The sequence below is a fragment of the Orcinus orca genome, chromosome 3 (assembly GCF_937001465.1).
Source record: "Orcinus orca chromosome 3, mOrcOrc1.1, whole genome shotgun sequence".
Classification (NCBI taxonomy): Eukaryota; Metazoa; Chordata; class Mammalia; order Artiodactyla; family Delphinidae; genus Orcinus; species Orcinus orca.
The window spans coordinates 155,964,077-155,987,180 of record NC_064561.1 but is presented as its reverse complement, the minus strand read 5'-3'; the positions used below and the strand labels follow the sequence as shown (position 1 = coordinate 155,987,180).

Below are 23,104 nucleotides of genomic sequence, written 5' to 3'. Positions count from 1 at the left end.
TAAAAAAAATATGTAGAGACAAATGACAATGAAAACACGATGATCCAAAACCTATGGGATGCAGCAAAATCAGTTCTAAGAGGGAAGTTTATAGCAATACAATCCTACCTCAAGAAACAAGAAAAATCTCAAATAAACAATCTAACCTTACACCTAAAGGAACTAGACAAAGAAGAACAAATAAAACCCAAAGTTAGTAGAAGGAAAGAAATCATAAAGATCAGAGCAGAAATAAATAAAATAGAAACAAAGGAAACAATAGCAAAGATCAATAAAACTAAAGGCTGGTTCTTTGAGAAGATAAACAAAATTTATAAACCTTTAGCCAGACTTATCAAGAAAAAGAGGGAGAGGACTCAAATCAATAAAATTAGAAATGAAAAAGAAGTTACAACAGACACTGCAGAAATACAAAGGCATCCTAAGAGACTACTACAAGCAACTCTATGCCACTAAAATGACAACCTGAAAGAAATGAACAAATTCTTAGAAAAGTATAACCTTCCAAGACTGAACCAGGAAGAAATAGAAAATATGAACAGACAAATCACAAGTAATGAAATTGAAACTGTGACTTAAAATCTTCCAACAAACAAGAGTCCAGGACCAGATGGCTTCACAGGTGAATTCTATCAAAAATTTAGAGAAGAGCTAACACCCATCCTTCTCAAACTCTTCCAAAAAATTGCAGAGGAAGGAGTACTCCCAAACTCATTCTACAAGGCCACCATCACCCTGATACCAAAACCAGACAAAGAAACTACAAAAAAAGAAAATTACAGACCAATACCACTGATGAATATAGATGCAAAAATCCTCAACAGAATATTAGCAAACAGAATCCAAAAGCACATTAAAAGGGTCATACACAATGATCAAGTGGGACTTATCCCAGGGATGCAAGGATTCTTCAATATATGCAAATCAATCCATGTGATACACCATATTAACAAATTGAAGAATGAAAACTATATGATCATCTCAATAGATGCAGAAAAAGCTTTTGACAAAATTCAACACCGATTTATGATAAAAACTCTCCAGAAAGTGGGCATAGAGGAAACCTACTTCATAATAAATGTCATATATGACAAACCCAGAGCAAACATCATTCTCAATAGTGAAAAACTAAAAGCATTTCCTCTAAGATCAGGAACAAGACAAGGATGCCCACGCTCACCACTCTTATTCAACATAGTTTTGGAAGTCCTAGCCACAACAATCAGAGAAGAAAAAGAAATAAAAGGAATACAAATCGGAAAAGAAGAAGTAAAACTGTCACTGTTTGCAGATGACATGATACTATACATACATAATCCTAAAGATGCCACCAGAAAACTAGTAGAGCTAATCAATCAATTTGGTAAAATTGCAGGATACAAAGTTAATGAACAGAAATCACTTGCATTCCTATACACTAACAATGAAATATCAGAAAGAGAAATTAAGGAAAACATGTTATTCACCATTGCAACCAAAAGAATAAAATACCTAGGAATAAACCTATCTAAGGAGGTAAAAGACCTGTACTCAGAAAACTATAAGACACTGATGAAAGAAATCAAAGATGACTCAAACAGAGGGAGAGATATACCATGTTCTTGGATTGGAAGAATCAATATTGTGAAAATGACTATACTACCCAAAGCACTCTACAGATCAATGCAATCCCTATCAAATTACCAATGGCATTTTTTATGGAACTAGAACAAAAAATCTTAAAATTTGTATGGAGACACAAAAGACTCCGAATAGCCAAAGCAGTCTTGAGGGAAAGAAACAGAGCTGGAGGAATCAGACTCCCTGACTTCAGACTATACTACAAAGCTACAGTAATCAAGACAATATGGTACTGGCACAAAAACAGAAATATAGATCAATGGAACAGGATAGAAAGCCCAGAGATAAACCCATGCACCTATGGTCAACTAATCTATGACAAAGAAGACAAGAATATACAATGCAGAAAAGATAGTCTCTTCAATAAGTGGTGCTGGGACTACTGGACAGCTACATGTAAAAGAATGAAATTAGAACACTCCCTAACACCATACACAAAAATAAACTCCAAATGGATTAAAGACCTAAATGTAAGACTGGACACTATAAAACTGTTAGAGGGAAACATAGGAAGAACACTGTTTGACATAAATCTCAGCAAGATCTTTTTGACCCACCTCCTAGAGTAATAGAAATAAAAACAAAAATAAACAAATGGGACCTAATGAAACTTAAAAACTTTTGCACAGTGAAGGAATCTATAACCAAGACAAAAAGACAACCCTCAGAATGGGAGAAAATATTTTCAAACGAAGCAACTGACAAAGGATTAATCTTCAAAATATACAAGCAGCTCATACAGCTCAATATCAAAAAAACAAACAACCCAATCCAAAAATGGGCAGAAGACCTACGTAGACATTTCTCCAAAGAAGATATACAGATTGCTAACAAACACATGAAAGGATGCTCAACATCACTAATCACTAGAGAAATGCAAATCAAAACTACAATGAGGTATTACCTTACACCAGTCAGAATACCCATCATCAAAAAATCTGTAAACAATAAATGCTGGAGAAGGTGTGGAGAAAAGGGAACCCTCTTGCACTGTTGGTGGGAATGTAAATTGATACAGCCACTATGGAGAACAGTATGGAGTTTCCTTAAAAAATGAAAAATAGGGGCTTCCCTGGTGGCTCAGTGGTTGAGAGTCCGCCTGCCGATGCAGGGGACGCGGGTTCCTGCCCTGGTCCAGGAGGATCCCACATGCTGTGGAGTGGCTAGGCCTGTGAGCCATGGCAACTGAGCCTGTGCGTCCAGAGCCTGTGCTCCACAGTGGGAGAGGCCACAACAGTGAGAGGTCTGCGTACCACAAAAAAAAAAAAAAAAAATGGAACTACCATATGACCCAGCAATCCCACTACTGGGCATATACCCTGAGAAAAACATAATTCAAAAAGAGTCATGTACCACAATATTCATTGCAGCTCTATTTACAATATCCAGGGCATGGAAGCAACCTAAGTGTCCATCAACAGATGAATGGATAAAGAAGATGTAGTACATATATGCAATGGAATATTACTCAGCCATAAAAAGAAACGAAATTGAGTTATTTGTAGTGAGTTGGATGGACCTAGAGACTGTCATACAGAGTGAAGTAAGTCAGAAAGAGAAAAACAAATACCATATGCTAACACATATATATGGAATCTAAAAAAAAAAAAAAATGGTTCTGAAGAACCTAGGGGCAGGACAGGAATAAAGACACACATGTAGAGAATGGACTTGAAGACACGGGGAGGGGGAAAGGTTAGCTGGGATGAAGTGAGAGAGTGGCATGGACATATATACACTACCAAATGTAAAAGAGATAGCTAGTGAGAAGCAGCCACATAGCACAGGGAGATCAGGTTGGTGCTTTGTGTCCGCCTAGAGGGGTGGGATAGGGAGGGTGGGAGCTAGACTCAAGAGAGAGGAGATATGGGGATATATATATATGTATAGCTGATTCACTTTGTTATACAGCAGAAACTAACACACCATTGTAAAGCAATTATACTCCAATAAAGATTAAAAAAAAAAAAGAAGTAAATAACATCACACTGAAAAAGAAAAAATAAAAGACACATGCACCCAATGTTCATTGCAGCACTATTTGCAATGCCAGGTCATGGAAGCAACCTAAATGCCCATCAACAGATGAATGGGTAAAGAAGATGTGGTATATATACACACTGGAATATTACTCAGCCATAAAAAAGAACGAAACTGAGTCATTTGTAGAGACGTGGATGGACCTAGAGACTGTCATAGAGAGGGAAGTAAGGCAGAAAGAGAAAAACAAATATCGTATATTAATGCATATATGTGGAATCTATATAATATATAACAGTATACAATATTGATACAAACTACGCTTATTATTATCCAAAATGTGAGCTCGGTATCCTGAAGGTGCACATACCCTAGTAGGCACCTGCAGCATTACCCCAGAGCAATTTCAGAAAAAACCACAATACCTGGTGGAATTGAACCATGAGGTATGTGGCTCCCTGCGGACTGTAAACATCCAAAACAAAAACACTCATTTTGTGTACTGCAGTGAGCTCTGGGTAGGTACATCTTGTCCCAAACATCAAGTGTCAGCACATCAGGAAGACAGTCTTTCTCCAAGGGAAGCAATTTGGAGTCTGTTGAAACTAGAACACTTTTGTAGTGTTCCAAAGTCCCCACTTAAACCATAAGAACTCCTTTTCCTTGTAAGCCCATCAGTACTTTATGTAATGTCTATAGAGATTCAGTTCATAGCTATTTTGGCTTCTGCTGAAAGGCTATCAGGAGAGAACACCATCCAGCAAATTCTTTACCCTCACTCCTTCTTCAAGAGACACAGCATTTAGTTGTTCAAGGCCTATAACTTGGTTCTAAAAACTGACAAGGGTCCCTCCTTCAAACTGCTCTTAGAGACCCTTAGAATCAGTGACTGGTCTCAGAGACAGGGCACAAATTCAGGAAGTCTAGGCTGTACTGGCCAGGTTAGATCATCCAGCTACGTGGTTTTTACAGGAATTCAAGGAGGAAGTAGTTGTTGCTGTCTGTGTGGGTCAGCAAAGGCTGTAGCCCATGGGAAACTTTTGGATAGAACTTTCCAGGAAGCAAAACAGGGGCGGAGTATTCCAGGCACCGGGGAAAATGGAATCTACATTGAGATTTTGAAGGTGCATGACATATTTCTGTGATCTGAATCTAAGCAAGCGGAAGGAGTTTACCCGCTGAGAAAACCACAGGGCACCTGGGGGCCACACTCCTTTCTGCTCTGATCCCTACATTTTGCCACCTGGTGAGCTATTCCTGTCAATAGCATCAGTCCTTTCTTATCGTACCTTTTCTCAGAAATCTTTCTGTATTTCTTGATTTGTGTAGATGTCAGACTAACTGAACTACCTTTCAGACCAAACTAGGGGGCTTACTTACCTGCCGATATATAGTATCATAGTTTTAGAATTTTCTCAGAGGTGCTAAGCCTAGGAAAACCCACAGAGCTTTCTAGTTACTCCGTTCAGGGAACAAGCCAGGTACGCTTACCCCTGCCTCTTGGTTAGTTGAGGCTTTTGGGGGAGATAGTAGCCATCTGCCGCTCTCAGAAACAGTCTCATCGTCCCTCAAAACCATCTGGGAAGGATGCCCTTCTTGTAGTCAGTTGGCCCTACCGCTGCCAGAGAAGACGGGGCTGAGGCAGGAGGGGAGAGGCATCCAAAGCAAATCCTGCAGACACACTGCCCTGCATGTCCTGTGATTCTTGTCTTTCACCTCGGGAAGGAAATGACAGCAAAATGCTGTGCCCCTCTCCTGCCTGGAGAAATGGATTCTAGGGGGAAGGAGACCATAGCACCCTTTGCCCATAAGAGAAACCTGTAATATGAAGTGTGTAAACGTGGAGGGTAAGACTGCCTGCTAGCGACCTCCAGCTTCACCACATATGACCACTGTGACATCAGACAAATTAATCAACCTCTCTGTGCCCTAGGTTTTTGACCCATAAAATGGTGATGGATACTAGTAGTTGGCCTACTTTCTTAACTATAAAATAGGGATACTGGGTGATGACGATTAAATGATGTACAGCACTTGACATACTAACCAAAATGCCTGCTAAGTAGTAAGCACTCACTAAGATTGTTCCAGGAATAATGAGCAAGTGTAGGGGGGACAGGGATTAAGCAAAACTGCAGGTAGGCATTGGTGATTACTTAAAATAACCACATGGAGTTATTTTAAAGGCAGGGATTCTGAGTCGAGTCACCAAAAAGCAGAAAAGTCCTCAGAAGCTTGACCGTAACCTCCCGAAGAGGAACAATCAATTTTTGAAAACTTGTCTTAAAAAATAGCCTTGGCTTGTATATGATGAGATACTAGATCTTATGTTCTGTGGCCTGTGTCGTAAACATGGAGTGAAGTCGAAGGGAAACCAAGTGAGGTTTTTTTTATAGCACCAACAACTTCCGGACTGAATTCCTCAACGCGCACCATCTCAGCCAGGCTCACACCAAGGCTTCCCTCGTGGAAGTGACAAGTGGTTCCCCAGGGAGCAAAACCACCACGAGCTGATGGTGATGACCATGAGCACGGTTACCCTCAGGAGGGTGGAGAACTTGTTCCCATCCTGCCATGCCATCGCCAAGATCGGACGTCCCCTCAATGATTTTATCTGGATGTGCTCGTTGCATGATATGAAGGGTGATGATACTGGCCCGGTATTCAGAACGAACAAATCGGCCAGAACGTTTACATAGTTTATTGCTGAAGTAGAACAGAGAACTCTAAAAGAGAAATTAGAAAAAAGTAAGTTTTTCTCCGTCCTCAGTGATGGGATCACAGACAGTTCAATCGAGGAAGCTGACCTTGTGTACAAGCAGTGAGCGTGCGCAGGGAAAGGACACTGCCAAATCGTTGGGGTACAGACAGGGGGAAAGAAGGGACCTCTGGCAATAAAACATGCCCCTGAGAACACTCTAGAGAGAAATCTTCAACTTCGACTATCGAACCAAGACTGGGCAAAGAAACTGGTTGGTTTCGCAAGTGATGGTGCCCATGGCTCAGAGCAAGAAGACGGCAGCGGGGTGGCCCTGCTTTTAAGAGAAATCCAGCCATGTGCGCTGACTGTGTATTGCTCTGCACATCATCTCGAGGTATCTTACTAAGCGGCGTTCCAGAGCGTTCCCCTGTACAACGATGTCAGAGACCTTCTCCGCAGCACTTACCACTTCTATCACAATTCTCCTGTTCATAAGAGTACTCTGGTACTTTCAAAGGCCTTCACCTTCGACCTGTGATACCTTCTCAATTAGGAGGCCAGAGGTGGCTTCAAGGATTACAGGCCTCCCTCCAGAATCTTCTCAAAGGATATCAATTGTCCAGCAGCTGCATTCGGTAAGTAATTTTGAAATACTGTACTATTTTAGTTTTTTCAGAATAAAAAGAATACTTTTACTGAGCCATTTGAAATAATAATTTTGAGAAAAATAAACCACTGTTTTTTCCTAGCCCATGTTACAGACAAGGGAAGGCAGAAGTGACACCAATCATCAGAAAGCCAAAGACCTTGTAGAGTCCCTCCTGCAGGCAGACATTGTTAAATGTGTCCACTTCTTGCTGGATGTCACTGATGTCCTCAGCATTCTGTCCCGCGTCAATCAGAACAGAAACTCTTCAACTGCTGATATATTTGCCACCCTAGAGTCAACACTGGAAATGCTCAGAATATATCAGACAAGGTGAGGAGTCCGGGATGATCTGAGAGTCTATCCAACCAGACAGATGGACTTGGGAAACCATTTGCTAGGTGCTTTTGCACATAATTGTCTACTCGGGGGAATTTTTTTTACCCTCCCCAGATCAGGGCCAAAAGAACGCCCAGTGGATTCAGTCACACACTTTCAGGGTAACTGCCTCCTCGCAGGAAAGCGAAACATTTCTGATGTGAGAAACATGGTTTTAACACATCTTATCAAGAGGCTGCGAGGCTGTTTCAGAGATGTCAACCAAGATGTGGTGAAGGCAGCCGCGACTGGGAGCTTTAAACTGCGGCCAGCAAAGATAAATCAAGGTAACGTATGAACTCCGGCTCTGAATCTGTTGTTCTTTGATTGTCTGTATACATGTCTCTAAGATATGTGACGTTTTGTTGGGCGTATTGATTGCAGAATTTGGAGAAAAAGAGGTGTCCATCCTGACTGCACATTATGAACCAGTATTGGAAGCTGCCAAGGTGAAAATTGACGACGTAGACACAGAAAGGAGCATGTTGAAATTAGAGATTTATGCTAGGTGAGCATAAGTAACCTAGCTGATATTTATAAATATTGGAGTAAAACGTAGGAGTCTCCATATTTTACGTTTTTCATTTTTCCTCCTAGATTTCAGAACATCCACACATTGACCTGGGATTTTGTGAATTCTGTTTATTTACACAAGTATCGGAACATCCTAACACTCGTGGACCTAGCGCTGAGCCTCCTTGCAAGTTCAGCTGAAGCAGAACGTGGCTTTAGTCAGATGAAGGGCACTAAGCCACACATGCATGCCACGGTCAAGGCTGATAGCATGACAGATCTCCTGATAATTCAGTTGAATTCTCCAGACATTTATGACTTTGACCCTAGGAAAGCCATTCATTGATGGAATACAAGAACACCGTCTTCAACTGGTGACACAAGACCTATCTCGGATGGTTCATCAAACTCAGAAAGGCTTGACGAAAGCGATTAGTAATGTGACAAATGTTGACCTCATCGTTGATCAAAAAGAACTATTTTCAGAAACCTGAAAGTTAAAAGTAAAAGTCACCAGTCTTCATATCAAACACAAAAGGCATTTGGCATCATCCAGACCTACAGAGCAAAACTCCAAAGATTGGTTTTCCTCTGACTTTCTAATTCTAGTTCTATATTCACACATTCTTTCACATTCTTTGGGTGAAGTATATACTTCTAAGCAATGGTATTATTTTGATGTCATCTTTCTGAGAGTTACTGCTAAGGGTAACTAGACCATAATTATGTTCTGAGTTCCTTTAGGCCTGGCTTACAATTAACTGTTTTTCCTGGATAATTCTAAATGACGGTTGCATTAGGTAACTAACTTAGGGCCAAATGGAAAGAGAATTTTTTTTGATCCGTAAACAAAATTTGTAAGCTTATCTGTTTCCGCTACTGCATTATATGTGAAGGCTATATTATTATATGCCTTGGTCATTTAAGTAACAAGGCCAAATGTCAAAATAGTTTTGACATTTCACACTAGGGTTCCCAGATAAACAATTCCTATGTGAACTGAAAGTATTTTCTTACACTTTGCTTGCACCATAGCTGTTAGAGACAGTGGAAATATTTTACGTATCTACCAGAATTTTTAAATACTTTGAGCCTCTTCATGGTTTCAATTGAGTTTATTTGTGGTTTCATCTTGAGAAACATGAATGGATAATTTCTAACTTGTCTGTAAACCAATATAGTATCATGTAAAGATCATTTTACCAAAAGTTCCACTACCTGGGAAAGTTATTCTCATCTCTATAAAATTGGATACTCAGGTTTGATCAAAATGGATAGAGAATTTATTTCTGAACAACCTGCTGGTTATACAGTCTTATCAAAGAAAGAAAGATTCTGCTCTTGCTACCCAGAAAATTGCCTTCCAGATCTGAACCTTGCGCATGTTATTTGAACCACTGAAATTTTAAAAGGATTACTACATTTTCCTAAAGTTTAGAGGAAATGATAAAGTTCATGTTGGACTTTAGAAATGCTAAAAACTTAGATATAGGAAGAAAAATTTGAGATTCTACATCTACGTTTCATTCTTTTTTTGCGGTACGCGGGCCTCTCACTGTTGTGGCTTCTCCCGTTGTGGCACACAGGCTCCGGACGCGCAGGCTCGGCGGCCATGGCTCACGGGCCTAGCCGCTCCGCGGCATGTGGGATCTTCCCAGACCGGGGCACGAACCCGTGTCCCCTGCATCGGCAGGCGGACTCTCAACCACTGCGCCACCAGGGAAGCCCCTGTTTCACTCTTTTTATTCCTAAACAAAGAAGAATAGCTATATACTCTGGACCTGAAAGATACCCGAATACATGTAGGAGTGTCTCCTGGTTCTAGAAGGTACCGACACTATGGGAGTCAGACATTTTTTAAGGAAATACATTTATTTTGCTTTCCTATTTCTTTTTTAATGCATGTGCATGCAATTTGAAATGAGCAACAGACTAAACAAACATCTCAAGGTAAAGTAGTTTAGTGTTTAAGAGCAAAAGGCTTTAAAAGGTTAGTTATCTTTTATAAAATATATCACAGTGTTTGAGCCAATTAGATGACTAAATTAGCACTTCAAATCTAGTAATTTAATAATTCAAATATCCCGACATTTACCAAAACAAATATATTCTGATCTAAAAAAGCAAAATGAGGATAAATGTGTTACCTTGATCACAGTGGTGATGTGCATGCGTTTGAAACACTTTTATCCCATATTTACCAAAACATTTTACTCTAGTGCCCTGCTGAAAAATAGGAACCCTTGCAGTAGTTTTTTTTTTTTTTTTTTTGCGGTATGCGGGCCTCTCACTGTTGTGGCCTCGCCCCTTGCGGAGCACAGGCTCCGGACGCGCAGGCTCAGCGGCCATGGCTCACGGGCCCAGCCGCCCTGCGGCATGTGGGATCCTCCCCGACCGGGGCACGAATCCGCGTCCCCTGCATCGGCAGGCGGACTCTCAACCACTGCAGCACCAGGGAAACCATTTGCAGTAGTTTTTTAAATTCAACCTATTCTGAGTACAAGGTCAAAGAAGACTCCAAACTAAAATATAAAGCCTCAGTATCTTACTCAGTCTGAACAATTTATTACTCACTGAAAAAGACGTGCTGACTTAGCTGAGAAACAACCATTGGAGAAAATCAGAAAATTGATTATTATTTTTATGTTTCCAAAGTGTCTTCTGTTTCTCTAAAGGCTAAAGTTTTAAAGAGAATGAACAAAGTGATTATACAAATATCCATTATTTGTTCTATTTTAGTGAAAGAAACAAATCACATAATAAAACGGAAAAATATTTCTCATTGTATTTTAGGCATGATAGGAAACAAAGCATTTGCTGACGTTCTGCTGGATTTGGTAACCATGAACCTTGGAACAAACAACTTTCCTAGTAGTTGGATGAACCTCACTCAACCTGAAGTAAGCTTCTATTTTGTTTGGGTTTCAAGCTTTGAGAATTCTTCTTCTTTAATCAATAAGTCAAGAGTTTTCAAATAACCAGTACCTGCACAGTAACCGACATGTAGTAGCAGCCAATAAACCTGGATGAACAAATGAATGAACTTCAAGTTAAACACTTAGTATGTTCATGCTCAGTATTTGAAAATAAGTGACGATGCTGACAGTCAATGAAACGCGACAGAGACCATGAGGCTCGGCCAGTGAGTTTGTATTTATTACTACCAGAGGGAGTGATCCTAACCAGTAATAGTAGATGATTCTAGCCGTGCTTTCTTTTCCTTGTATTCTGTTCCTTAAGAAAACAAAGTGGTTAAAGAGTATTTCCCTACAAGTTGTAGAGCCCTCCCACAATCGTAATTATCATCTTTATTCCTTCTCTGCTGAAAAGGTACAAAGTATAGTACAGTCAAAAGTGTTAATTCCTTGTGTAACGGTAAGCAAAGCCCACAAATGTCAAGGAAGCAAAAATCAAAAACACTCTCTAAGTTCTGTCTGGCATGGATTGCTTGGTAGAACCTGAAGGAACAAAAGTGAGAACTAACCCTATTGGCCAAGCTAAAATCTTACTTCCTTCATCAGAATCTCTTACTAAGAAACACGAGCAGGTAGAGTGTCACAAGAGAGTCATACAAACATTCCAATGGCATTTCCTGCTTTCTTCTAGTTGCAGGAGTTAACATCTTTATTGGTAACAAACTCGGAGTTCGTGGACTGGCGGAAATTCTTGTTAGTAGTCGCGCTGCCTTGGCCCATTCCTCTGGAGGAGGAGCTCTTGGAGACCCTGAAGAGGTTCCAGGCTGTGGATGAGGAACACCTGGGCACAGTCACTTTCGAGCAGTATATGCAGGTCACTACCAGCCCCTGGTGGCACTAACCCTACCAGAGTACTTCTGACCTGAGAAGCTCCCTGATCTCACAACACCAGGTCTCATGGCCCATGTCTAGGCACCTAGAGTCAGCACAGGCACTGTCCAAGTCCCAGGTAGAAGTCTGGCTCCCACCCCCAGGGAAGGATCTGAAAAAGTCAGAACTGCTTGGAGAGCTAAGGGTTCTGAAAGAAATCACAGAAAACATCATTGTCGTCCTACCAAGTGGTTCTTAACCTTGGCTGTACATTAGAATTGCCTGCAGAGCTTTTAATCAGCCCAATGCCCAATACCAAATACTCCGGGAGTAGCAACAGCAGTTACAATGAACACAGGGAAAGGGGAAGGGTTTTTTTTTTTTTCTTTCGGTCACAAGCGTGGTGAACGATAAGATGTTTTTGGACACGTTGAGTTTGAAATGTCTGTGGGAAATGCAGACAGAAATGTCCCATCTGATATGGCAGATGCAGAAGCCAATCACTATCACGTAGGCAGTTGTTGGGGTTATGAATGGACCAGATCCCCCGAGGGAAGTGTGTAAAGTGATGGATAATCCCGTAACATGGTACCTGGCCATTGGACTTGTAGATAGGATGTAACTACTGACCTTCACCAGAGCAATTTTGGGAGCATACAGAGTCTAGATTGCAGAGGATTGATGGAATAAATAGGTCTTTAGGAAGTGAAGATAAGACAGTTGATTCATTTTTGAGAAGCTTGAGTAAGGAGGGAGGAAGAATGAAATGCCATAACTAAGAAGGGCCTGAATGACTTATTTTGTGTCTACTAATCGAATTCATCCTAATTCTCACCACTTCACATTGCTGGTAGACACGAAAGGTGGAAACGTTTGTAAGGTGCTGATTTTGAAACAGGGTGATAATCTCTAGGTGCCTGTAGCTCGTGTATATTTCACCATTGAAAGATCACATCTCTTCCTGCTTCTCTTTTCTTCCTTGATTAATGAAAGACATGCTCATAGACAGCCCTGACGTTCCCACGCTCAGAGAGTTGAGCCAGAGGAAATCGAAGAGGTTCTTCCAGCCTGATCAAGAAAGGCGCATAGCTGATTGGGCTCTAATTTATATGCTTCCCAAGTAAAGCACTTTGTGAACTCTTTCATTGTCCTGGACCTGGGCTTGCAACTTATAGAGATGTTTTGTGTAAAAACATAAACAGCAGGGCAAAACTTACTCTATTTTCTTGTTGGCTTAAGATTTTTAAAAGTGTGCGCTCGTGAATGTACCAACCTTCACTCTTTACAGTATGTTGTCCATTTAAACATCTTTTTGCACAAACGTGAGACAAACTTAGGTGTTCGTAATTTGTACCACAGTGCTGAGCAAAACCAGAAAGCTTCCTCACCAAAAGTGTGAATTTCTTAGAGAAAGTTGGCTGCTGCATGAAACAGAAACTCAGAAATACTTATCAGAACACTGCCTGGGTTTTGGGAGCCGTTGATTTCTGAGCTCTGCCCTCTCAGCTTACGCACCTAACGCCCACTCCTCAGGAGGCTCAGGACAAGGTGGCCATTTGGAGAGGCCCGCTTGACCTCCCCACATGACTCACAGATCTCTAGCGCTCTCCACATCACACACACAGCGTTCCTTCATGGGACTGTCAAAACAGCTTCTGGGGTAAAATTTTATGATTTGTTGAAAATGCCACCTTCGAATACAGTAGTCGAATAGTACAGCTACATTGCTGAAATGAAGTTCTCTGGGGGGAAAGTAAATAAATAAATAAGCTCCCTACTCTGCTTTTTATTTTGTCTTTTTTCTTTTCTTTTGACTAACTGCGAGTTCATCATAACCGCCACTTAGGAGTGTGCTGATTGCCCCAGCTTCTAAAATGGAATAAGATACAGCGTTTGTGAAGCTGCTGCGGCTGCATACCTGGGCTAAGCCACGCGAGCATAAAAGCGCACCTGCCTTTGCTGCAACCCGATTGCAGCTGTCACACTCTTGCCTCTGTCACGTGTGGATGTTTAGTCACGCTCATGCAGAATGCTTTGATGGTGAACTCTCTCAACTCATCTTCTGTCAATGAGAACGCAGGTTATTATAGGCTTAATGAATCAGATGTTCTAGGATCCAAACAGCGCAGCACTTGTTCTCTAAGGAAAAGTAAACTAACCTAAAATTCTTTGACCATATTTTATTTATTCTTTGACCAAATGTCCACAAAGGACATTTCCACATTTCAAGGATAAATCACCTGATTATCCAGTGGGCCAAGATGTGGTTGACTGAACCTTGCTTGATGAATTTAAACCCAACCTACAGTTCACGTTTAACATTTCGCACTGCTAACGTTTTCATGGATGACTTTTTTAAAAATGTAAGTTGTTCTCTGATTAGGTTCTTTCTTCTTTCTCATGTGACCCTCTTGTATGTGAAACACTTTGAAACAGTTTCCTAATCTTTAAAATATCATCTATTTTTTAAAAACTAACATGACTGAATTCTTGGTTTTAAGAATAAGGGAAAATTCCTGTGCATTGGAAAAATTGGATATGGAATTGATGGTTGAGAAATCAGGGATGAGTAGGAATCCTTCTTTTAATATTTCCTCTTTATCACTGGTTTTCAGCAATTTGATTATCGTGTTCCTCGGTGTGCTTTTGTTCATATTTCTTTTGCTTGTGTTTCACTGAGTTTCCTGCACCTGTGGGCTTGCCGTTTTTGTCAAATTTGGAAAATTTTCAGAAATTTTTTTCCAAATATTTTTTCTGTACTCCTCTCTCCCATTCTCAAAATCCAGTCACATGTTTGTCCCACAGGATGCTGATCCTGGATTCTTTTTTCTTTCCAATTTTTTTTTCTCTCTGACTTTATTTTGTATTCATTTCTACTTCTCCATCTTCTAGTTCACTGATCATTTCCTTTGCAGAGTCAAATCTATTATTAATACAATCCAGAGCATTTTTATTTGAAATATATTTTTGATCTCTTTAAGTTGGGTCTTTTTTATATCCTTCATTTCTCTCTTCATTATATGCATTTTTCTCTGTCTCCTTGAATAAATGAAATATACTTAGAACAGCTAAATGAACATCCTTGTCTGTTCATTCTATCATCTGTGTATTTCGGTGTTTGTTTCTATTGATTGATGTTTCTTCTGACTATGGGTTATATTTTCTGGCTTTTTTGCATGCCTTTGTATAGGATGCCAGATGTTATAAATTTTATATTGGTGGGTGTCCAATTTTATATACCTTTAAATATTGTCGGGCATGCAGTAATGTTATTTGCAATCAGTTTTATCCTTTCAAGGTTACATTAAGATTGATAAGGGTGGGTCCAGAGCAACCTTTAGTTTAGGGCTAATCTAGCCCCACTACTAAGGCAATATCCTCCTGGGAGTGCTACCCAATGCCTTGTGTATCAGGAGGTCCTTCCACTCTGCCGGGTGGTAAAATTTTCCCTGGTGGTAACATAGTCCCAGCCCTGTGTGAGACTCAGGAACAGTTCAGCTTACTCCTTTCCTGTGGTTCTTTCTCCAGCTTCTGGCATTTTCCACACATACATCCAGAGGTTGGCTTTCAGTCAAGACTTGAGGAGATCTTTCTACAGATCTCTAGGGCTCACACTCTCTTTCAGTGCATCTCTAGTGTTTTGCCCTGAAAATTCTAGTCATCGTGGCCTCCCCCAGCTCCAAATCTATCTTGTCAATCCAGCAGGATGTGCCAGGTCTATCTGGGTGCCTCTCCTGACACTGTAGCCTGAGCAATACTTGGGTCCTCATTGTTCTCCTTATTTCAGGAATTACTGTCCTGAGTTGTCTGTTGTCTAACATCTGAAAAAATTATGTTACATATATATTGGTCATTTTTTTTTATTGTTTAAGGCAGGAGGGTAATTCTGAGCTTTGTCACTCCATCATGACCTGAAGCATAAATCTTACCTACATTCCTCATCTCTCTATTCTCCATGGAGTGGTACTTATGGTCCACAGATTGGCCACTGGGCAAGGATTCTTCCCAGTTAGTGCAAAGCACTTACATTCAAAGCCCGAGCCCGTGCTGGACCTTAGCTGCTTCTGTGTCTTCTCCCTCACAGGCTTCTGCATGGCCAGCACTCCTCTGTTCTAAATGAAAAGAAAACCCGGTCCTCACCTCTGGGGGCTGCATCCCCTTACAAGCTACCTAGTGTCACTCCAGCCTTCTCTCAAAACACGGGTGATTCTTCAAAGGAAAGAAGGCACAAGCACAGGCCAGAGTCAGGTTAGGCTGGCCAATGGTTCTTGGAAGTAGGTAGTGCCAAGGGTAGATTGTCACTCTGGAAGATGGTAAGGGAGAAAGACCTAGGAACAAGATGCTTATGTATATGAAGTGCTTGACATGTTTAAAAGTTAAGATTGGCAAGACACATTCTTTGAACCCGAGGAATTAATACCTGATGTTCAGTAGCAGACATGAATGAAAACACCCAAAGGAATGAACTGAATGCCAAATATCTGGTGCAAACAAGTCAAACTGGAGTTTCGAGGAGAGATCAAAGAGGGCTTCCCTGAGGAGGTGTGATCTAAGCTGGGTCTGGAAAGATGAGTAGGTTTACATTGGTGAACAGGTAGTCACCTCAGGTAGGAGTAATGATGTGAGCAAAAGAGCAAGAGTAGGAAATGGTTCTAAGCAGAGAATGACATGACAAGATTAAAGTTTTGAGAAAAGTGATATGGTCAAATGGTCTGAGCTGAAACAAATAAGAGAACGACTGGAAATGAAGACAGCTCCAAGGTTGCTGGAGCAGCCTGTGATGGAGGCAATGAGGCTGTACACCAGCATGGCAGCAGTAGACGTGAGGGGAAGGGAGAGGGGGTGAGGCATTGCCAAATGGGAACCGAGGGATTTGGTAATTAGTGTCAGACATGGGCTGAGAATGAAGGTTGTCATTAAAAAGTAGGTCCTGAGCTCTTGATTCAGTCAGTCACTCACTCAGCAAAGATTTCCAACACCAACAATATGCCCCAGCACCACGCTAGGCTCCAAGAACAGAGAGCAGCATGAACAGGACATGAGCGATATGAGCTAGTGGAGGGCACGGACCCCTCCAAAGTACTGCTATGCAAGCAACATCCAGGGCGGCGACCTCCCAGCTTCATCGCATGCTGCAACAGTTACAGTGCAGCAGGCACCCCAGTATGTGGGGTTTCATTTATAAATTATTCATGTGTACTACTGCACTAATGCATTCTATACATTATCAAATTTTTTAAAATAAAAGTTACAAAAGAATGAGATCCAGTACATGTGAATGGAAGTTCTAGTATTTTCTCCAGCATCCCCATGGTTTCTGCACCCTACTTTGGAGACCACTGCTCTAGACACCTGCAGAGATGGCTTCAATCTCTGTGGTTTTCAGAGGAACAATTACATCTCAGTGTAACTTTAATGATTCTCATTTTTGTTTTCTGTGTAGGCTGGTCTGTGGTTTACAGGAGATGAAGATATAAAAATTCCAGAAAATCCCCTTGAACCTCTGCCATTCAATAGGCAGGAGCATCTTATAGAGGTAATTCCATAACATTGATCCATTTCTTGTCTTTTCTCCCACTTGTGTAATTAGTCTTAGACTCCACCCCGACTCCCGGGTCCTTTGCTGTATCCCCCAAGTGCAGAGTTTAATATTCACTATGGCGACAGCATAGGAGAGTCTGGAGGGAAGCAGGGACCAAAATCTTAGACAGGCTTCTCCTGTTTACTCACTATGTGATCCCAGACAATAGCCATAAGCTCTCCGGGTTTCACTCTTCTCATCTAGCAAATAAGCTGGTACTGAACACACTTTTCGCTAAATGCCCTTCCAATTGTAAAAGCTTTGGATAAGAACTGACTTTCACCAATATATGTCTTTGTTCATTTCTCTTTGATTTTGAATAACTTGAGCAACATTCCAAGAGTTTGCCTACTGTATTGCCCACTACCCGTCAGATTATCATTATTATCATCAGAAGTATCATCATCATCATTATTGTTATCATTAGCTTCTATCCCTGAGGCCACAATAGAATGCAAGCAGTTAAAATCTGAAAACCATTCTGACTTCAACACATCCAAGCTCAATAAAATATGAGAAAAGTTGAATGGTAGATTCAGACATGAGAGCAAACTTTTTTATCGATTGATCAATTCAGCCCGCCATGGGTTAAAAATTGCAGTGCAAAATTGAACATGACTCCAGTCGTAACCTGAAAGTGAGCAATTCCCTTCCATTGGATGCATATTCTTTGAGCATCTCTCTTAGATGCTAGCAGGAGAGCAGGTGAAAGAAAGGGGTCAGGGAGTTACCAAAAAATGTCCAAGACATGAGGCTGGCAGTTGCACGGGCACTTTTTTGTTTTGGTTGTTGGTTGTTTTCTAAACTGGAGGACTGAGCTCAGTTCTCCTGTAAAGCTTTGGAAGGTGTCTCTATATGATTCTTTGAACAAATCTGTCAACAATATAAACAGGTTCTTCCTTCCTTGGGAAGAAGCCAGCAGTCTGAATACGATGTCAAGTAACTTCCTTTTCAGCCAGAAGTTTTTAGAAGTGTTTATCAGAGCAGAGCCCTTCCATGGCTCACAGAGCTGCTAAAGGCGGGAGACAGCCTGTGTTGGTCAGTCCCGAGGACTGCGACACAGTGAGGCTGGAAAGGGCCTTGGGATGCCAAGGAAGGGTGTGGCTCCCACCTGCTGCTACCCAAACTGCTGGAAAGTGAACATAGGAAAGGAACAAAGTGGGGGGCAGAGGCAGGACCACAGAGCCTGAGAAAGAAGCGCTCTTACAGGGCAAAGGATGGTTGACACGTGTGTGTGTGTGTGTGTGTGTGTGTGTGTGTGTGTGTGTGTGTGTGTGTGTTGTCCAGAGGACAGAAGAGGGTGGTGTCCTCTCTGCCCCATGGACTGGATGCTCAGCATTTCATAAATCTCAACACCCTTCAACTGGGATTAAAAGCACAGATGCCACGGCTGACAAGCTGCGAGGTCTTGAGGGAGTTACCTACCCTCTCTGTGCTGTTGTTTTATTTTCATCCCTCTCTGCTGGGAGTGTTGTGCAGCGTGAGTCCATATGTGTGGTACTTTTAGAACAGTGATCGGCACACAGTTAGCCCGATGTCAGTGTCAGCTAAACAAGCTAACCACGCTAACTCTACATGGTAAAACACCAGTTAATGGTTAAGAAGCTGAAGAAAGGGGTGCAAAGGGAAAACATAAACAATATAATACGTTTACTTTTTTGGCCATAATTAGAGTAAGTAAAGACCAAATCAGGGGAGAAAACACCCCATGAAGAGGAATTCTGAGCGTCAGGATCCCTGGCCTCTGCTCCCAGTTCTGACATGACCCACTGTAGGACCTTGAATAGATCCCTTCACCTGCCGTGGCCTCTGCTTAGCTCTTAAAAAGAGGGCTTGGCCTGCGATCTAGCTGGCCACACCCAGCTCCCCTGCTTTGTCATCTGTGTTCTCTACAATCCAGGGCTGCCAGGGGTCCCAGGGACAGACTGTAATTCCTGCTGTCTGTGGGCTCAGATGACCTCAGAGTCCTAGGCACTGGGTAAGAGGTCCAGTTGCATCCGTAAAAGGAACCCTGAGACACGTCCGTGTTGCAATCACATCATTGTCCCCTGACGGTGACCATTCACTTCCTTACAACTGACAAGGTTCAGCCATGGCCTGGCTGCCCAGCTTTCCACACAACATCAAGGGCAACTATTCCAATGTTTTAAAACTTCATAGGGATTTCTTGAGAAAAGGCAATTTAATCTCACCTTATGCAAATTTACGGTTTTGTCTTAATCTCTTCTCCACAGCTTCCGTCCACATGAAATCCTTCTATTTCTTTGAGCTGTTAATATTTGTTGAAGCCAGGCTCGTGGTTTGAAATACTAGCTTTTTGCTAACAAATCCCAAGTGTCTATTTCCACCACCCCTAACCTCTCTTCCAAACGTTAGACTCCTAGACACGACTGTCTATTGGACATCTCCACTTGAATGTTCTAGTAGACATTTCAAACTCATCATGTCCAAGACTGGGTCCCTGACCTCCCATCCCCACCACCCCACTGCCCCACCTTCACCTAGAGCCCTCTCCATGTTGGTCAGTGGCAACTCTGTCCTTCCTCTTGCTCAGGCCAAAACCCTAGGAGTCATCCCAAGTTCTCTTCCTTTTCAAAACCCTACATCCAGTCCTTCAGGAAATGCCCGTAGTTCTACCCTCAAAATACGTCCAGGATCAGAGCATCTGTTCCAAGTCCCATTGCTGTCACTGGAACAAACCAGCCAACTTCACCTGCATGACAGCAGCGGCCTCATCACAGGTCCTCCATGTCTCCCTTGTCTTGGCTCAGGTCACAGGCAGATCACAGCAGCCTCTACTCCAGCCATCCCACAGCACTGCGTTTTAGTCAGAGGAAAACCCGAAGTCCTCAAGAAACCAACCGGCCTTGCCTCTTCTATCCCCTGCCTCAGCCACTCTGGCCTCCTCCCTGTTGATCAAATGTGCAGGCATGCTCCTACCTGAGGACACTGGCCTCAGCACTCTCCTCTGCCTGTGTGGCCCTTCCCCTGCATGTCCTACCTGCCTACTCCCTGCCCACCTCCAACCTTTGTCCAATTTTCATCTTCTCAATTCTGCAACCTGCCCCTCTTCCCCACCCTTCACTCCAATTCCCCTTTCCTTGACCTACATTTTTCCCTGTGTTTCCATAATGACTATCTAATTTACTTTATATATTCTGTCTGTCTTCCTCTTCTAGAAATTAAGCTCCTTAAAAGCATGCATCTTTATCTCTTTCAAGCACCTAGAACAGTCTAGAACAGTCCTAAGTACTTTTCTGGAGCCGTCTAAGGTTCTGCACAGTCAATAAGTACTTGTCGAATGAATGAAACCATAGTATTTGTGTTGGGTTTTGAGTCTATGTAAGAAATTTCCACAAATTTAGTGGCTTAAACCAAGGCCCAATTATTACCTCAGAGTTTCTGTAAGTCAGAAGTCCAGTCATGGCTTAGCTGGGTCCTCTGCTCAGGGTCTCATAAGGCTAAAATCAAGGTGTCAGCTGGTGTTGCAATCTTAGCTGAGGCCAGTTCCTATATTGGTTCCAGGACTGGCTTCCAAGGTGCGCTGCTGGCAGAATTCAGATCCGTGCAGTTGTAGGACTGAGAACTTCAGCTCCGAGAGGCTGCCTGTTGTTCCCTGCCACACGCCCTCTCACAGTTTCAGAGTTTGCCTCTTCATGGCCAGCAGGAAAGCATCTTGCTGGCTTCAAATCTCTCCCTGAAGTCCTGGGTCCTTTTTAAAACGGCTCACATGATTAGATCAGAGCCCAAGGTTGAGCTCTCATTTGATTAACACAAAATCAACTGATTAAGGACCTTGTGTCTGCAAAATCTCTTTACCTTTACTCCTGAAAATTGGCTTTCCATCATATTTACAAATCCCACCCATACTCAAGGGCAAGGGATTATACAAGATATGTATTTGAGGGGGTTTTCCAGGGAAACTCTGAAGCCTCCTTAGGAGTCTTCCTATAACAACATTTTAAATGATCTTAAGAACATAGCAGGCCTCACCTTTTTTGAATGTCTCATCCATTGGTTTAAAATCAAGCCTGTGTAATTACAGGAAGAGTTCACATGTCAACTTATTTTATTTTTGCCCATCTTCCTTCAATATATCACATTGAACTTCTTTGTTAATGGAAATAATGTGTTGCACCTACACAGCCTTTTTAAGAGCATTTCAATGAAAATAGTATTAAAGTTCAAGGATTCATATGAAAGAAATGGAAGATAAACATGAAAGGACAATGCCATGGTTATCTGTTGGTGTCAGCTCCCTTCTACCCCTAGTCCTGCTGGAAATTCCTGAGGACTTCCAAAGGCAAGTGGGAAGATGAAGAAAATATAAGGTCCTAAAGGAACCCAAAAGCTGGATCATGACTCTTCAAATGCCTAAGGCTGCCTTACCATCAGAGAGTGTTTCAAAGCATCTGAGCTTAGCTCGGTGCCACAGCAGACCCTCAGTAAACGTTTGATAAAAAGGGGTGGCTGAATGAACGAGCTTGCAGAGCTCATTGACCTCTAAGATTCTTTTCAGATTCATGGCATAACAGAATTCATGTATTTTCCTATCAAAGTTATTCTTATTTAAATTTTATTGGATTTGTCAAATAGAAAATAATTTTTCCAATTGTCATCTCATGGATGTATAATTGGACTTGCTCATAGTTGTAAGGACTGTCAGTAATAAAGAATAACATGGTGTCTCTAGACCTAGGCACTTGCTTCTTTAAGTGTAGGCCAGGGCCAGCGTCTTGGGAATTGTATAGGAGCTTGCTAAACATGCAGAATCTGAGACTGCTCCAGAGCCGTTTGCTTAATAAGAATCTACATTTTATTTTTATATTTTTTAACGTCTTTATTGGAGTATAATTGCTTTACAATGGTGTGTTCGTTTCTGCTTTATAACAAAGTGAATCAGCTATACATATACATACATTTTTAAAAGATTCTCCAGAGGACCTTCAAGATGGCAGAGGAGTAAAAAGTAGAGATCACCTTCCTTTCCACAAATACATCAAAAATACATCTACATGTGGAACAACTCCTACTGAACGCTGGCAGAAGACCTCAGACTTCCCAAAAGGCAAAATACTCCCCACGTACCTGGGTAGGGCCAAAGAAAACAAAACAAAAAAACAGAGACAAAAGAATAGGGACTGGACCTGCACCAGTGGGAGGGAGCTGTGAAGGAGAAAAGGTTTCCACACACTAGGAAGCCCCTTCGTGGGCGGAGACTGTGGGTGGCAGAAGGGGGAAGCTTCGGGGCGGTGGAGGAGGGCACAGCAACAGGGGTGCAGAGGGCAAAGCGGAGAGATTCCCGCACAGAGGATCGGTGCCGACCGGCACTTGCCAGCCCGAGGGGCTTGTCTGCTCACCCGCCGGGGCGGGCGGGGGCTGGGAGCTGAGGCTCGGGCTTCGGTCGGAGCGCAGGGAGAGGACTGGGGTTGGCGGCGTGAACACAGCCTGCAGGGGGTTAGTGCGCCACAGCTAGCTGGGAGGGAGTCCGGGGAAAAGTCTGGACCTGCCTAAGAGGCAACAGACCATTGTTTTGGGGTGCGCAAGGAGGGGGGATTCAGAGCACCACCTAAAGGAGCTCCAGAGACAGGCGCAAGCCACGGCTATCAGCATGGACCCCAGAGACGGGCATGAGATGCTAAGGCTGTTACTGCAGCCACCAGAAAGCCTGTGTGCAAGCACAGGTCACTGTCCACACCTCTCCTCCCAGGAACCTGTGCAGCCCACAACTGCCAGGGGCCCGTGATCCACAGACAACTTTGCTGGAAGAACACACAGTACGGCTCAGGCCGGTGCAACGTCACACTGGCCTCTGCCCTCACTGGCTTGCCCCACATTCCGTGCCCCTCCCTCCTGGCCTCAGAGAGCCAGAGCTCCCTAAGCAGCCGTTCCTTTAACAC

The 23,104-nt window shown here is 42.4% G+C and overlaps 1 protein-coding gene across 1 annotated transcript in view; it reads left to right on the top strand.

Annotated features, from left to right (window-relative positions):
- The window catches only part of SPEF2 (sperm flagellar 2), a 171,862-nt gene that overhangs the window by 129,217 nt on the left and 19,541 nt on the right, over window positions 1-23,104 (top strand). Inside the window, exons 30-32 of the mRNA XM_033421276.2 lie at window positions 10,632-10,738; window positions 11,445-11,627; window positions 17,067-17,159. Of these exons, the coding sequence (XP_033277167.2) occupies window positions 10,632-10,738; window positions 11,445-11,627; window positions 17,067-17,159 (383 nt within the window). The remainder of the gene's footprint in view (window positions 1-10,631; window positions 10,739-11,444; window positions 11,628-17,066; window positions 17,160-23,104) is intronic.